Raw genomic sequence first — 15,187 nt, forward strand, 5'->3', positions numbered from 1 at the left:
GCTCATGAAGTTCTACACTCGGGCAACGGGAAATCGTACGCTGCGCCACACAGGTACTGTAGGGAGACAGAGAAAGCTGCTCCAGCTCGGTGCGTCACCATGATGCAACTTCCAATTGGGCATAACGCCCTGCGTGAATCTCTTGATTGTCCCCTTCAATTATTTTATCATTTGAATACTTCCAGAATGAAATTTTCACTCTGTAGCGGAGTGTACACTAATATGAAACTTCCTGGCAGATTAAAACTGTGTGCCGGACCGAGACTCGAACTCGGGACTTTTGCCTTTCGCGGGCAAGTGCTTCTGTTAAGTTTGGAAGGTAGGAGACGAGGTACTGGCGGAAGTAAAGCTGTGAGGACGGATCGTGAGTCGTGCTTTGGTATCTCAATGGTAGAGCACTTGCCCGCGAAATGCAAAGGTCCCGAGTTCGAGTCTCGGTCTGGCACACAGTTTTAATCTGCCAGGAAGTTTCATGTGAATGCTTAACTGCCAGTGTGAGTTCAACACTTCACGTACACACTGCACATTGCCCTGTGCGGGGTTCGTCTTCCATACGCTCTCAACCGCATTTGAAGCAGTTGTGCCCTCTCAAAACAGCAGTTTTCTATGGGCTTTCACTTTCAAGCACATGCTGGATCATGGCCAGTGTCGCCATAGACGATTATCGGAGATTTCACACAGAATATGATAGCGCATCACTGTTGGATGGGACAATGCATCTGGAGCTTTGACTGAGCATACAGACAAAAAATGGTTCAAATGGCTCTGAGCACTATGGGACTTAACTTCTGAGGTCATCAGTCCCCTAGAACTTAGAACTACTTAAACTTAACTAACCTAAGGACATGACACACACCCATGCCCGAGGCAGGATTCGAACCTGCGACCGTAGCGGTCGCGCGGTTCCAGACTGTAGCGCCTAGAACCATGCGGCCACCCCGGCCGGCGAGCCTAGCGACAGGGATAAATTAAAACGACGATATGAACCACACCGAAGGTCGAAGCTTGTAAGCGAATGATGCCAAGTGTTTTTTGAAAGTGACTTCCCCCTCCATTGCCTGAGTTCTTGCCACATAAAGCTGGAGCAGAAGACAGCAGGAGTCATTACGTTTTAGACAAATTGTGAAGTTACATAATTTTACTTTTCCAGTGCTTTATTGCACAGCAGAATAGTAATAAAATTTAATTTTGTTAGAGCCGACTGGAATGACGATATGTGGAACACGTCCGCCGGGTATGCAACGGCGGCGTAACTAATGTCAACACTAGCAAGAATTAAAGTACAAACAGGCAGAAGGCTTATTATCTCGTAGTTTGCGCGAGAGAAGATCAGGAACACATGATTCAGCACTTAGATGACAGTGCAGAGCGGACACAATGCTCTTCTGTAATGAGGGTGCATGTAGTAACTTCACCAAGGGTTGACACAAGAATGTCTTTCAGGCTGCAAACCTTGGCCCTGAAGTTCAACATTAGGTCAGCCAAGAACGCTGATGGGTTTAGAAAACGGGGGCACATTCGGTCACCATTACAGGGGGAATCACGTCATTGAGTGCTGTAAAACCCTCGCTTTCCTTACACTCACACTCAGATTTAGGTCATTCCATCTGCATCACTCATACCGATGGTAGGTGAGCTCTATTAGTTGCAGATTTCCCTGGTGAATACAACCGAGAGTCTACAGCCAACACCGTCTTGGAATCCACTGCTATGAATCCTCAGCCGTCTGACTGTGGAAGGAACTTCAACTCTATGAGTTGCACTCCTGCTGATCATAACGGGATATAAATGACGATGTGGGATTTGACCAATTTTCCGTGAATGAAGAACCGATCTGTCCATCTGCGAGCTGTTCACCTTGGGAGCAGGGCGCCTTTGCTGCCATATTTCGGCAGTACAAGGACCCCCTTACCTGCTGTATGCTAGAACCGCCTCTCGGGCTGTCCTTCATATGACTGATAGGTTTTCCGTTGCCACGCCATCTTGACATCTCGCAATGATTTGCTGATTTTTGGGGCTGAGCTTAAGTGCACCCTCATTCAACGTCAGCACTGAGGCCCCAGAAGACGTCTACAGCCACGTCAGGCTGTAACAACGCGCTTGTTCCCGGATCTCCAACGACGAGGCGTGGTACTGACTCAGACAATGCCAGAGTCAATGCCTGCAAATTCCTTGTCGGATGCTGATGTGCTGCCTTGCGCCTTCGTGGACCAGTGGCTCAACACGGGCTGCTGCTAGGCAGTACTGGGAAGAAGACATAGTTATTGTAAAACTCAGGAAAATATATGCCTGTTAAGTGAATGATGTCTCATTGGCGCCCTGGTGCTCCACAGGACCTCACCACCGCACCTCCACTTGTCTACACTCCACTCTTGTTGGAGGCCACCTATGGTAGGCTCTGCAGCATCACGATTATATACGTAATATAGGGGTCAAGAAGAATTTGCGATTCTAGCTGTCGGCTTTGACCAGTGATGTAATGGTCACGGATGCTGTGACACGACTTCTTGGTCCTCATTTTGAATTGGATTTCTTCATATATCATTGTTTGTTGTTATATTTTAGTTGGTTGCGAAATTGTATTTCTAAAGTCTGCTGTGCATGGGAAACAAAAACTGTCTCTTGTATTTCGGCGCGAATTGCAATATTTAGTCGATTTATCAGTCTTCCTTTCATTGTGATATGTTACAAATTCATATTGTTTACCGTGGTCTCCTTCCTACTAGAACTGTAGTCACTTTTTCAGATATCTACTCTGTTTATTTCTTTTTCGATAAGTAGTTTATTTCTCATGAGTACATATATTCGGAACTGAGTATCACAATCGCCACTTGAGATGTATGGCTAAGGTCTATTTTTCTGTATTAACTTCGACAAATACGTAGTTAAAGCTCTTCCCGTCAAACTCTTTTCGACATGCTACTGAAAATTCTGTATCTTCGACCTGCGTATAGAATTCTCCATTTGCCTTAAATAAGTGAAGAGTAATTCCCGATACTAGCCACGATTTATGTAGAGGAAATATTTTTTTGTGCGCGCTCCGTCCCTTTAGTCCAAAAAGTTTCGAGAATGGATTAATAAAAAATATATGAAAGTTAAGATGGTCGTTTTAATGCTTCAAGTGTTCTATATTGCACCCGCCCCCCACTTGAATACGACATACAGAAAGTTCATACAACCATGTCAGATGATACTTTCTTTGGGATCTTGTTCAGCTCACGTGTCACATTGTCTTGAACGTCGGTTGTGACTTCAAACTATTGATCCTTCATGTGAATTCCGGCACTTTACCGTTCTGTGGTAGTTTCGTTTTGATGACAACAAGTGTCGTCACCAGCGATGATCTTTTATCGGAAAAGTGTCTTCCGCGTTTTGCAATCAAGTCGCGCTAGGCGTCTACATATCAGTGTTTTTGTTCAGGAGTCAAGGTGTGTGGAACAAACTTGGCACACACTTTTCTTCTCCTAAAAAGTTTCTAGAGAACGTCTTGTAAATTTAATTTAGAGACGATTCCCCACTGCGATTTGTGATACAAAAACGTTGACACACTATGGTCACGCGACCACCACTTAACAGTGTCTCCACACAACTGATTGGTCAAATTTGTATCTCCGATCATAGTTACTGTGTAAAGTGGCTGTAATTTCGCACCTTAAAAGCACTCTTCCACATACTCTGCCGCGATCTACAACAACATTAGGTATTATTTGACAGGTAGTACATCGTATATATGAATATTTAAGGGAGACTGACATTGTCACGTACACCTTGTAAATAACTGTTAACGCCTATTGCATGAAAGGTGACAGAGTGTCTTTACTACCATACTAGTAGAGGTTGGAACACCAGTGGAAATGAAATACCGAGCGAGGTGGCGCAGTGGTTAGCACACTGGACTCGCATTCGGGAGGACGACGGTTCAATCCCGCGTCCGGCCATCCTGATTTAGGTTTTCCGTGATTTCCCTAGATCACTTCAGGCAAATGCCGGGATGGTTCCTTCGAAAGGGCACGGCCGATTTCCTTCCCCATCCTTCCCTAATCCGAGCTTGTGCTCCGTCTCTAATGACCTCGTTGTCGACGGGACGTTAAACACTAATTTCCTCCCTCCTCCTCCTGGAAATGAAATGGCAGGCGGAACTCAAGCCCTGGGTGGAAGGCCCACACAGGTGTGTTGGTCCTGCTTAAACACAAGAAACAGCAAGACGGATGTCGTAGCACCTAAGCGCTGGAGCACAATAGAGTCGCGACCGGCCGGTTTTGTAGCCGAACCAGAAGGATTATACTTCGGAAACTACGGAAATCTTGGACGCAGGTGAGAGGAACGAAGAAGCGGCACCTCGGAAACCACGCAGGCTGGATTATTTCCAAGGATTTCTACTCAGAAGCGTACCATTGTACGAGTATAGGTTTTTCCTCGCAAACTTTCCGTGCTGGATGTCAAAAGACTAGAGTCTGGTTGGTCGGCGTTCGGAAGAATCTGAAGAGAGGGAGAATATTCCGTGATTTCGGAAATATGATTCGTTTTCGGAATGACGATGGTGGGGAGCCAAGCCTTGCTGGGAAGCCAGCGCTGGAGAGACGTTGTCTTCCATTTTTGAGCTCCCGGATGTGACGGTCGCTCAGTATCAGCTTCTTGTTGGTACGGAGGAACTTGATGTCTCTGTTCTCACGAGATTATTTTGTTAGAACTTTTAGGCACTGTACTGTGAGCTTACACGATTCTGGACTTCGCCTCCGGGTTGGAAGTCGTCGTTGAGTACGCAGCGTTCAGCGATTGAGAGCACGTCTTCTGCCTATACTTACGTTGAGACGTTATCCGAACTCCGTCCTTGTGGCTGGGAGTTCGCGTTTCTCGTCTGTAGAACACAAGAGGAGAAGACAGTATTAGAGTATAATAGTCAGAGGACCGCCTTCAGCCGTCCTACTCTTTGAAAGAGTTTATTTTGTCGCTAGAGTTCTTCCACCATCGCAGACGTGTACGAGAACCATCACTCCGACGCACCAGACGCAGTACATACGGTGATATTGCTAATTGCTTTGGCTTATTAGGGGCTATATGGCTAAACAGCTGTGATCACGTAGGATTTATTTCCACTAACGTTGCACTCCATTTTAGATCATCTTTAAAAGTAGTGTCTTCTTGTGTTTGGTACATAGATGATGTCAGTCATTTAGCGTTATTTATATTAGATCGCGCAGTCATAATAAAAGAGCAGATTTGTTCAATGGATCAGTAATTTTAGTTAGGAAATATAAATATTTATAATAAAGATTGTTTTTAATATAAAATAAGTGTATAAGCAGCAACAACGTTTATCATTTAGTATAATTAGTTCCCTTAATCATTAATTTCTGTTTAGGTTGGAATTTATATGTTAAAGAGCATTAAGAGATCCTAAGATCAGCTTCCGGGGGTAGACAGACAGGGTCAAATCTTCATTTTAGCGTTTATTATTTTCCGTTGCCCACAGTCATTTAACACCCACCTGCAGTACATTCTTGGAGCTGCACTCACGTCGCATACTCCCCAGGAATAAAATCATTCTCGTATCTTTCTGTACGGATGCTTGCAAGATACCAGGTCACAATGTCGCCTAATATGACAGTTTTGACAGTGACGGCGCTATGTCGTCTGCTGTTGAGTCGTAAACATAGGAGGTAAGTTGCGAGGTGATTGTCGGGCCACACAGATAAGCGCGAACAGAGTGAATGCTGCCTGTAATTCCCAACGAGGGGAGAGGAGAGGAACTGAGAAACCGCCAGCCAAAGTACGCCAAAATAGTGAGTTTGTGGTTCTATTTGAGAGTAAAATATAGACCCACCAAAAATACTAAAATCGCGTCCACAGGAACTACAATAAATCTGAGAACGGTTTTAAAATTGCTAGACACGGACAGTTCCTTGAAAATTATTACCGTCTTTGTACCACTTCTACAAAATAAATTATTAACAATTGTACGTAAATCGTTCAGTTATAACAATAGATACCAATATGTTGCCTGTGCATGAAACCCGTTAACAAATGAATATGTTCGCCATAAGGGTAAGTTAAACTACCTGTTTATTATAAACAGAATTCTTCGATTACTACTGCTGTGCGCCCAAAACAAAGTTCTCCACATATACACCAAATAGTCAGCCTCCGCAGGGAGGGTTTATACCAATATTTGTCCGTGTTTATTTAATGCTAAATCTGCGTGTTAGTATTTGTAAGAAAGCATTTGATTAACGTAGAGCGGAACCGGCGAGAAAGAATAAAGGAGCACTTTTGACTGGTGATGGCGGTTCTGATTTCTGCAACGTTAAAAGTGTAATTAGAAAATGAGTCATATGACAATGTGTAAATTTAAATACATGTGTACAAAATTATATGCTATATATACATGAAATATTTAGAACTCTCGAAATGACTGTGTAAACGAATGATGGTCAGGCATATAGATATTCATTTGAGCAATGTGGTATGTCGTGTGACAGCGTGTAGGGCTGGTATCTTCGTCAATTGGTCTTTTGCTGTTGATAGTTGCTGGGTTAAGATCGACTGAGTAGCGAATGCGGAGCTCGTGTTCGATGGTGGTCTGAGTCATGCATGATCCTATAAACGTTTAGTTAGTCATTTTCCTTACATCGGTTGGTGATTTTGAGACTTAGAAACTGCGAACGTTAAGAAAGTTAAATGACCAACATTCAAGTGATGAATCGTTTATTGCAAGGAGCTTTGATTGAATTGGTAAAGTGCTAGGAAATTTGTGGTTTTAACTGAATTTAACAACGCTTTTGGTTTATGGTAGGCATTGCCTTCAAGTGCTCTACTCGCTCTACTAGAACAATTATTTCTGATTTCATCTATACTACTGTGAATAGTATTACCCTGTGCGGAGGCATCATTCAAAGAAAATTTGTCTTTTGTGAATAAATCGGCACTAAAATTCAAGCATGTTGTCATCGTACGTTATTATCCTGAGGGATTATTACCTTAATTCCCTGTTATTTAATCACTTATATTTTATTTTTGTTATTTACTTATATCTCCCCCCATGAACCATGGACCCTGCCGTTGGTGGGGAGTCTTGCGTGCCTCATCGATACAGATAGCCGTACCGTAGGTGCAACCACAACGGAGGGGTATCTGTTGAGAGGCCAGACAAACTTGTGGTTCCTGAAGAGGGGCCTTTTCAGTAGTTGCAGGGGTAACAGTCTGGATGATTGACTAATCTGGCCTTGTAACACTAAGCATAACGGCCTTGCTGTGCTGGTACTGCGAACAGCTGAAAGCAAGGGGAAACTACAGCCGTAATTTTTCCCGAGGGCATGCAGCTTTAATGTATGATTAAATGATGATGGCGTCCTCTTGGGTAAAATATTCCGGAGGTAAAATAGTCCCCCATTCGGATTTCCGGGCGGGGACTACTCAGGAGGACGTCGTTATCAGGAGAAAGAAAACGGGTGTTTACGGATCGGAGCGTGGAATGTCAGATCCCTTAATCGGGCTGGTACGTCAGAAAATTTAAAAATGGAAATGGATAGGTTAAAGTTAGATATAGTGGGAATTAGTGAAGTTCGGTGGCAGGAGGAACAAGACTTTTGGTCAGGTGTTATAGAACTATAAATACAAAATCAAATACGCGTAATGCTGGAGTAGGTTTAATAGTTAATAAAAAATAGGAGTGCGGGTAAGTTACTACAAACAGCATAGTGAATGCATTATTGTGGCCAAGATAGACGCGAAGCCCACGCCTACCACAGTAGTTCAAGTTTATATGCCAACTAGCTCTGCAGATGACGAACAATTTGATGAAATGTATGATGAGATAAAAGAAAGTATTCAGGTAGTGAAGGGAGACGAAAATTTAATAGTCATGGGTGACTGTAATTCGATAGTAGGAAAACGAAGAGAAGGAAACGTAGTAGGTGGACATGGAATGGGGGGGGGGGGGGGGTAAGGGATGAAAGAGGAAGCCGCCTGGTAGAATTCTGCCAAGAGCATAACTTAATCATAGCTAACACTTGGTTCAAAAATCATGAAAGCAGGTTGTATACCTGGAAGAGGCCTGGAGGTACTCGAAGGTTTGCCGGCCGAAGTGGCCGTGCGGTTCTAGGCGCTACTATCTGGAACCGAGCGACCGCTACGGTCGCGGGTTCGAATCCTGCCTCGGGCATGGATGTGTGTGATGTCCTTAGGTTAGTTAGGTTTAATTAGTTCTAAGTTCTAGGTGACTGGTGACCTCAGAAGTTAAGTCGCATAGTGCTCAGAGCCATTTGAACCATTTTTGAACTGGAAGGTTTCAGATAGATTATATAATGGTAAGACAGAGATTTAGGAACCAGGTTTTAAATTGTAAGACATTTCCAGGGGCAGATGTGGACTCTGACCACAATATATTAGTTATGAACTGTAGATTAAAACTGAAGAAACTGCAAAAAGGCAGGAATTTAGGGACATGGGAGCTGGATAAACTGACAGAACAAGGAGCTGTAGAGAGTTTCAGGGAGAACATAAGGGAACGATTGACAGGAGTGGGGGAAAGAAATACAGTAGAAGAAGAATTGGTAGCTTTGAGGGATGAAGTAGTGAAGGCAGCAGAGGATCAAGTAGGTAAAAAGACGAGAGCTAGTAGAAATCCTTGAGTAACAGAAGGGATATTGAATTTAATTGATGAAAGGAGAAAATATAAAAATGCAGTAAATGAAGCAGGCAAAAAGGAATACAAACGTCTCAAAAATGAGATCGACAGGAAGTGCAAAATGGCTAAGCAGGGATGGCTAGAGGACAAATGTAAGGATGGAGAGCTATGTATCACCAGGTGCAAGATAGATACTGCCTACAGGACCTTTGGAGAAAAGAGAGCCACTTGTATAAATATCAAGAGCTCTGATGGAAACCCATTTCTAAGCAAAGAAGGGAAAGCAGAAAGGTGGAAGGAGTGTATAGAGGGTCTGTACAAGGGTGGTGTACTTGAGGACAATATTATGGAAGTGGAAGAGGGTGTAGATGAAGATGAAATGGGAGATATGATACTGCGTGAAAAGTTTGACAGAGCCCCGGGAGTAGACCACATTCCATCAGAACTACTGACAGCCTTGGGAGAGCCAGCACTGACAAAACTCTACCATATGGTGAGCAAGATGTATGAGACAGGCGGAATAACCTCAGACTTCAAGAAGAATATAATAATTCCAATCCCAAAGAAAGCAGGTGTTGACAGATGTGAAAATTACCGAACTATCAATTTAATAAGTCACGGCTGCAAAATACTAACGCGAATTCTTTACAGACGAATGGAAAAACTGGTAGAAGCCGACCTCGGGGAAGACCAGTTTGGATTGGATCACGTGAGGCAATACTGACCCTACGACTTATCTTAGAAGATAGATTAAGGAATGGCAAACGTACGTTTATAGCATCAGTAGACTTGAAGAAAGCTTTTGACAATGTTGACTGGAATACTCTCTTCCAAATTCCGAAGGTGGCAGGGGTAAAATACAGGGAGCGATAGGCTATTTACAGTTTGTACAGAAACCAGATGGCAGTTATAAGAGTCGAGGGGTATGAAAGGGAGTATCGTTTTGGCATTAGCGACTCTCAAAGTTCATGAAGACCTTCGGAGTTTGATGAAGATTGTTGGAACCAGAGCAAGCCACGGCGTACCAAACTTCACGAGTGCAGCGTGTGCTGACCGTGTGGGGGCGAAGGCACGGCCTGCCACTCGGAAGTACTCGGAACAGTGCGACATTTCATTTAGCATTGCAGAGCGGAATTTTTCGGTCGCCAAAACTCTCTGAGAATCGTAGTTTCAGCGCTGTTTGCAGTTCGCTATTTGTTCGTGATATGAACGACGTCCACAGGTCCAGCAGCTGCTTGCAGAAAAAGAGACAGTCTGGAAATCTATCTTCACAATCAATTGAAATGAATGGGAATGGCAGAACAGGGAGGAGAATTCTAAAATAGCATAAGCGACAGGTACTATATATTTTCTACGAAACAACTTTACAGTACCATGCAGAAAGAAATTAAAGATTTAGTTGACAATGAAAGAGCAAAAAATTGCCAGGTTCCATTATTCTGTACATCAAGAAGCACCACGTGCCAAATTCAGAGGCATTGAACACGTGATGAAATTCGTGTTACGAATAGTAAAATTTCTGAAATCGCACACATTATCCCATTGCATTTGCAACAGTTTCCAAAGGAACTGAGTGAGGGTACGCAGACTTTATATATCACTGCATAGTACGGCAAAGTACGTTGGTTAAGTCAGGGAGCATGCCTCGAACGATTTTTAGACTTAAAAGTAGCTATTGTTGAATTTATGAAGGAAAAAGGAGTGCAGAAAAGAAAATTAGAACATCCGGAATGGATTGCAGACTTCAGTGCACACTGCCCACAGCATGACATTGCAAAGTAAGTATTTTCTGAATTGATGGGAATGCATTTAAAAAGAAAATCGCATTGTAGGAGGGACACATTTAGACAAAGGCAGTCGTGTTCCCTAAGCTTACTGGCACTAAAGAAAGCGCGAGGTCTGAAGAATTAATTGTGGTCTTGATAGAATTACAAGGGTAGTTGTACGTATGAAGGTTTTGAGGACACTGTCAGTCTTACATCTATTTTCCAGCTGTTTTCGAGACAGTTCGCCGTTTCAGCTGAAAGCACCCCTGTGCATGTGAAGATGTAACTGACTGACCTGCAAGGTAATTCCAGTTTTAATGACAAATATTTTTGCGTTCAAACTGTTCAGGACGTCTACATTACTTTCTTTAGGTAGAGTTTCCAAGTCTCCATAACGAGGTTGCAAAAGAGCTACTATATTTTGATGGACATATTTATGTGAAAGACCTTTTTTCGAGTATGAAACTAAGTAAGGCACTATTACATGGCAACTTGAGTGCGAAACTCTGTGAAATCGTCTGCGTCTGTCAGTACTCCGACAGTCTGTGGCAGATAAAAATTATATTATGTTTGCATAGCGCCAAAAATAATTAAATAACACTGAAAGTTTCCTTCATGAGCCGGACGGAGTGGCTGTGCGGTTCTAGGTGCGTCAGTCTGGAACCGCGCGACCGCTACGGTCGCAGGTTCGAATCCTGCCTCGGGCATGGATGTGTGTGATGTCCTTAGGTTAGTTAGGTTTAATTATTTCTAAGTTCTAGGCGACTGATGACCTCAGAAGTTAAGTCGCATAGTGCTCAGAGCCATTTGAACCATTTTTTTCCCTTCATGATCCATATTGTTGAGAAATGTGAAATATAAAACAAGGTCTTATACAGTGCAATTCCAAGGAAATTTAAATGCGCCGAGTTCGCAGCTTTCCCCTCTTATCTCTCGTCACGCTGAGACAGCGTGGCGTGGTGGTGGAGGAAACGTGAAGCGAGACTGATCGTATAGCACTGGTGCCCGGGCACAGCCTGTGAGCCGAAATTTTGACTCGCCCCTGGTTTAAATGCTTTAATCCACAATGATCCATGTCAGTATATTTGAGAACTGGGAAAAGTGACGAACTGTGATCATTCCACTATCATGGGCCATTTGCATGCAATGTGGAAGGTCAAAAATTGGGTATACGGGTGCCGCACGCCCTAAGCCAAAATGACGAAGATCAGCGAGTGGCCATATGGACATCTCTGTTTTATAGTCATCAGTTGGCTTGTGAACAACACCGACCATTCCTATCCTGTTTTGTTATTGATGACAAGAAATGGTGTGTTCATACTGACATAAGGGAAACAGGTTGAGCCTAAGCAAAGCAGAAATTTCCCATACAAAGATGTGCGCACGTGCACAAAAGATCATGTTATGCACCGAGTGGAACAGCGACGGTGTGATGTTGTACTGCCGGCCGGTGTGGCCGAGCGGTTCTAGGCGCCACAGTCTGGGACTGCGTGACCGCTACGGTCGCAGGTTCGAATCCTGCCTCGGGCACGGATGTGTGTGATGTCCTTAGGTTAGTTAGGTTTAAGTAGTTCTAAGTTCTAGGGGACTGATGACCACAGATGTTAAGTCCCATAGTACTCAGAGCCATTTGATGTTGTACTGACTGCTTGCCCGAACTGTACCCATCACTGCTGTCACTGACTGTCAACAACTGAGACGTCTTGCAGACGCAGTCCAAACACAATGACCAGGAGGACTGCGTGAAGAGATGCTACTCCACGGCCGGCCGCTGTGGCTGAGCGGTTCTAGGCGTTTCAGTCCGGAACCGCGCTGCTTCTGCGGTCGCAGGTTCGAATCCTGCCTCGGGCATGGTTGTGTGTGATGTCCTTAAGTTAGTTAGGTTTAAGTAGTTCTAAGTCTAGGGCACTGATGACCTTAGATGTTAAGTCCCATAGTGCTTAGAGCCATTTGAACCATTTGAGCTACTCCACACACTTCTGCTAGACTGACAAAAAGCACTATGGCGGAGTTCGGTTAGGAGGTCGTTCCACATCGACCTTATTCACCTGACTTTACGCCCTCAGATTTTTACCCTTCCCGCTCTCTATCGAACAATCTTAAAATAACTTCGTTTTCGGAATAAAATGCTCTCCGAACATGGCTCGACGTGTTTTTCTCTTCAAAGCCACGTGATTTCTACAGTAGCGGAATATAAAAATTATCGAAGGGTTGGCAGACTGCTGTAAACAGTGAAGGAGAATATATAATTGATGACTAAAGTCTGTGTTATGCGTACCTGTGGTGTTTATTAAACTTACAGAAAAACGCTACGAACTTATGCACCAGCTTTCCAAGCAATATTTCTCTTTTTCATAAATGACTGATCGTAATAGCTGTAATTCGAACTATCTGTTTTCCCAGTGCAGTAAATCCTCGTACGAAAACTTTCTCTGTTGCGTTTCAGAATATCGGCAGTGGTTTGACTTAATAGCAGCCAAGTTGTTTACCTCGTTTGTCACACGTTCAGTCTGTCACTTGTTCAATGCCGACGGGTAGTATCGCATTTTGCTGTTTATCGTAATATGGTAGACAGTGTTGTTTGCTCTATAACAAACCGCTGTTGTAATTGTGTAGGATAGAAATTACCGGCGGTAATTTAATAGAATGATTGCCCATCGAAGTCGCGGAATCTAATCGATACGTGTCGAACGTGCGATTGTAAAACGATCATGCGACTCTGGTGGCGGGCGTTTATGATCGTCATTGTTATCTTTTTTCCGTCGTCCCCTTAGTTGCTCTAAGTTACATACCTCCGCGAATTATTTGTGAGTCGCTAGGGAAACCCAGACGATTTATGTCGGTAGTGAGTGGGATGTCTGGTGTTCTTGACGTTTCTTCGGCGGATTCTCTCACATGGAAAAATCTAATTCAATTCGTATCCAGCGTAGAAAATTGTTTCACTTTTTGTCGGAAATATGGAGTACTACTGGACGAGGAAAGAAGGTACTGTGAAGACTGTGGTGGTGCGAAGTGTGTAAAACTTCATTAAGAAGCGTTTCGTTGCTGAAATACCGTTAAAATTTCATTGCGGACAGTGCGGAAAACTGAGTACCAGCAAGAATACATGGTTAGAATCTTCCAAATTATTGATGCAGACCAGCGTAATTCTTCTATCTTGCTGGATTCGAGATTACACCTTGCAAGGAACAGTATCGGAAACTGAGTTACCTGCTACTGCCGTGTGCGACTATTCCGGGTTTTGCAGAGAAGTGTGTTATGTGGTAGTGGCGAACGACAGTGTACCTATTGGTGGACCGAGTAAAGTTCTTGAAGTGGACGAATCTCACATAGCAAGAAGGAAGAACCATAGAGGACGACCTTCAGTGAGTGAATTCGAACATATTACGCTATTCCGTGTAATAGAACGACAGTGCCGGAAGTGTTTCGTTGTCACAGTATCGTGCAGAGACAAGATCACTTTAGGGCGTCTGGTGAAGGACTTCATACTGCCTGGTAGTAAAGTCATTAGAGACGGGTTTTAGTCCTGCAAGACACACAAAGCAGAAGGATTCGACCACGAGTTCGTCAACCACTCTGTAGAGTTCGTGTCTTCGGATGACGCCAGTGTGCACGCGCAGAACATCGAGCGGCTATGGAAATCCGTGAAGTCTTCCATTAAAAGAGAAGGGCGTTCAGGACAAAGAGACGGACTACACTTGTTTCAGTACCTCTATTTCCACAAATTGCGTTTGCATGATATTGGCAGACTTTACCCAGGCTATGGCAAACGGGGAATTGTTCCCGTAGCGTACACATCACATGGACTTCCACATGACGACAACACCGACGACGAGTAAGGTAAGTCGTCTCCTTTGTAATTACAAGTATTTTTGTAACGTTCTTCTTTTGTCGTTGCTGTAGTGACCACCGTAAACATACTCATACCGCCCGCCACAAGAGCCGCAGGATCGATTTACAATCGCACTTTCGATATATATCGTTTGAACTCCACGACTTCGATAGGCAATCATTCTTGGAAATTACCGAGGCAGTGGAGTAAAAACGGAGGAGAGCAGTGGCGGTGAGACCTTGCAGGCTGTCAAAGCCGAGCACGATGTCCTCGACGGCGCCTCGGCGGTCGGGCAGCGAGAGCGCGGTCACGGCGGCGCCGAGCGTGACCACCTGGAAGGAGAGGCCGCGGCCGCTGTCCAGCGCGAAGCGGCGCACGGCGTGCCGCTCGCCGGTCCTCTCGTCCTCCAGCACGCCGAACCGGTCCTCCGTCACCGTCAGGCTCGTCGCCCCCGGGCACCGCCTCGACGTCATCATGCCTGCCCCACGCCCGCCGCTGCCAACGAGCTCTGCTGTTGCCGGGCGACTTCACTTCCAGTGCACACTCATTATTACGCGAATACAGCGAAGCAGCGCCACTGACCCTATGTCTTAATCCTCGAAGATATGAAGGACAGTCAACTGAAAAAGGGACAGACGGAAAAAAGTAACTAATCTGTTTCAAAACGCATCGCCATAATTGTTAATACATTTATCCCACTGTGAGACAAGGCGGTCAATGTCTTCACGGAAAAATGATTGCGGTTACCTGAGGAATCATGATAGAACCCAGGCTTGCACCTCATCGTGCGAATCAAATCGACGTCCGCGAACGTCTTTCATGAAAGCTCCAAAAACATGGAAATCGCATGAGGAGACATCGTGACTGTAAGGAGGATGTGTAAGGGCTTCCCAGCGAACTTGTGCAGCGTAGTCGACATATGTGGACGTGGCCACACGTTGCCAAAGTTATTTCGACTACGCT

General features: G+C 44.4%; 1 protein-coding gene across 1 annotated transcript in view; it reads right to left on the reverse strand.

Moving 5' to 3' along the window:
* The window catches only part of LOC126456240 (galactose mutarotase-like), a 92,270-nt gene extending 77,573 nt beyond the window's left edge, over window positions 1-14,697 (reverse strand). The window contains exon 1 of the mRNA XM_050091993.1: window positions 14,463-14,697. Coding sequence (XP_049947950.1) covers window positions 14,463-14,697 — 235 coding nt within the window. The remainder of the gene's footprint in view (window positions 1-14,462) is intronic.
* Between the last annotated feature and the right edge of the window lie 490 nt (window positions 14,698-15,187).

Source organism: Schistocerca serialis, chromosome 2, assembly GCF_023864345.2.
Source record: "Schistocerca serialis cubense isolate TAMUIC-IGC-003099 chromosome 2, iqSchSeri2.2, whole genome shotgun sequence".
NCBI classification, from domain to species: domain Eukaryota; kingdom Metazoa; phylum Arthropoda; class Insecta; order Orthoptera; family Acrididae; genus Schistocerca; species Schistocerca serialis.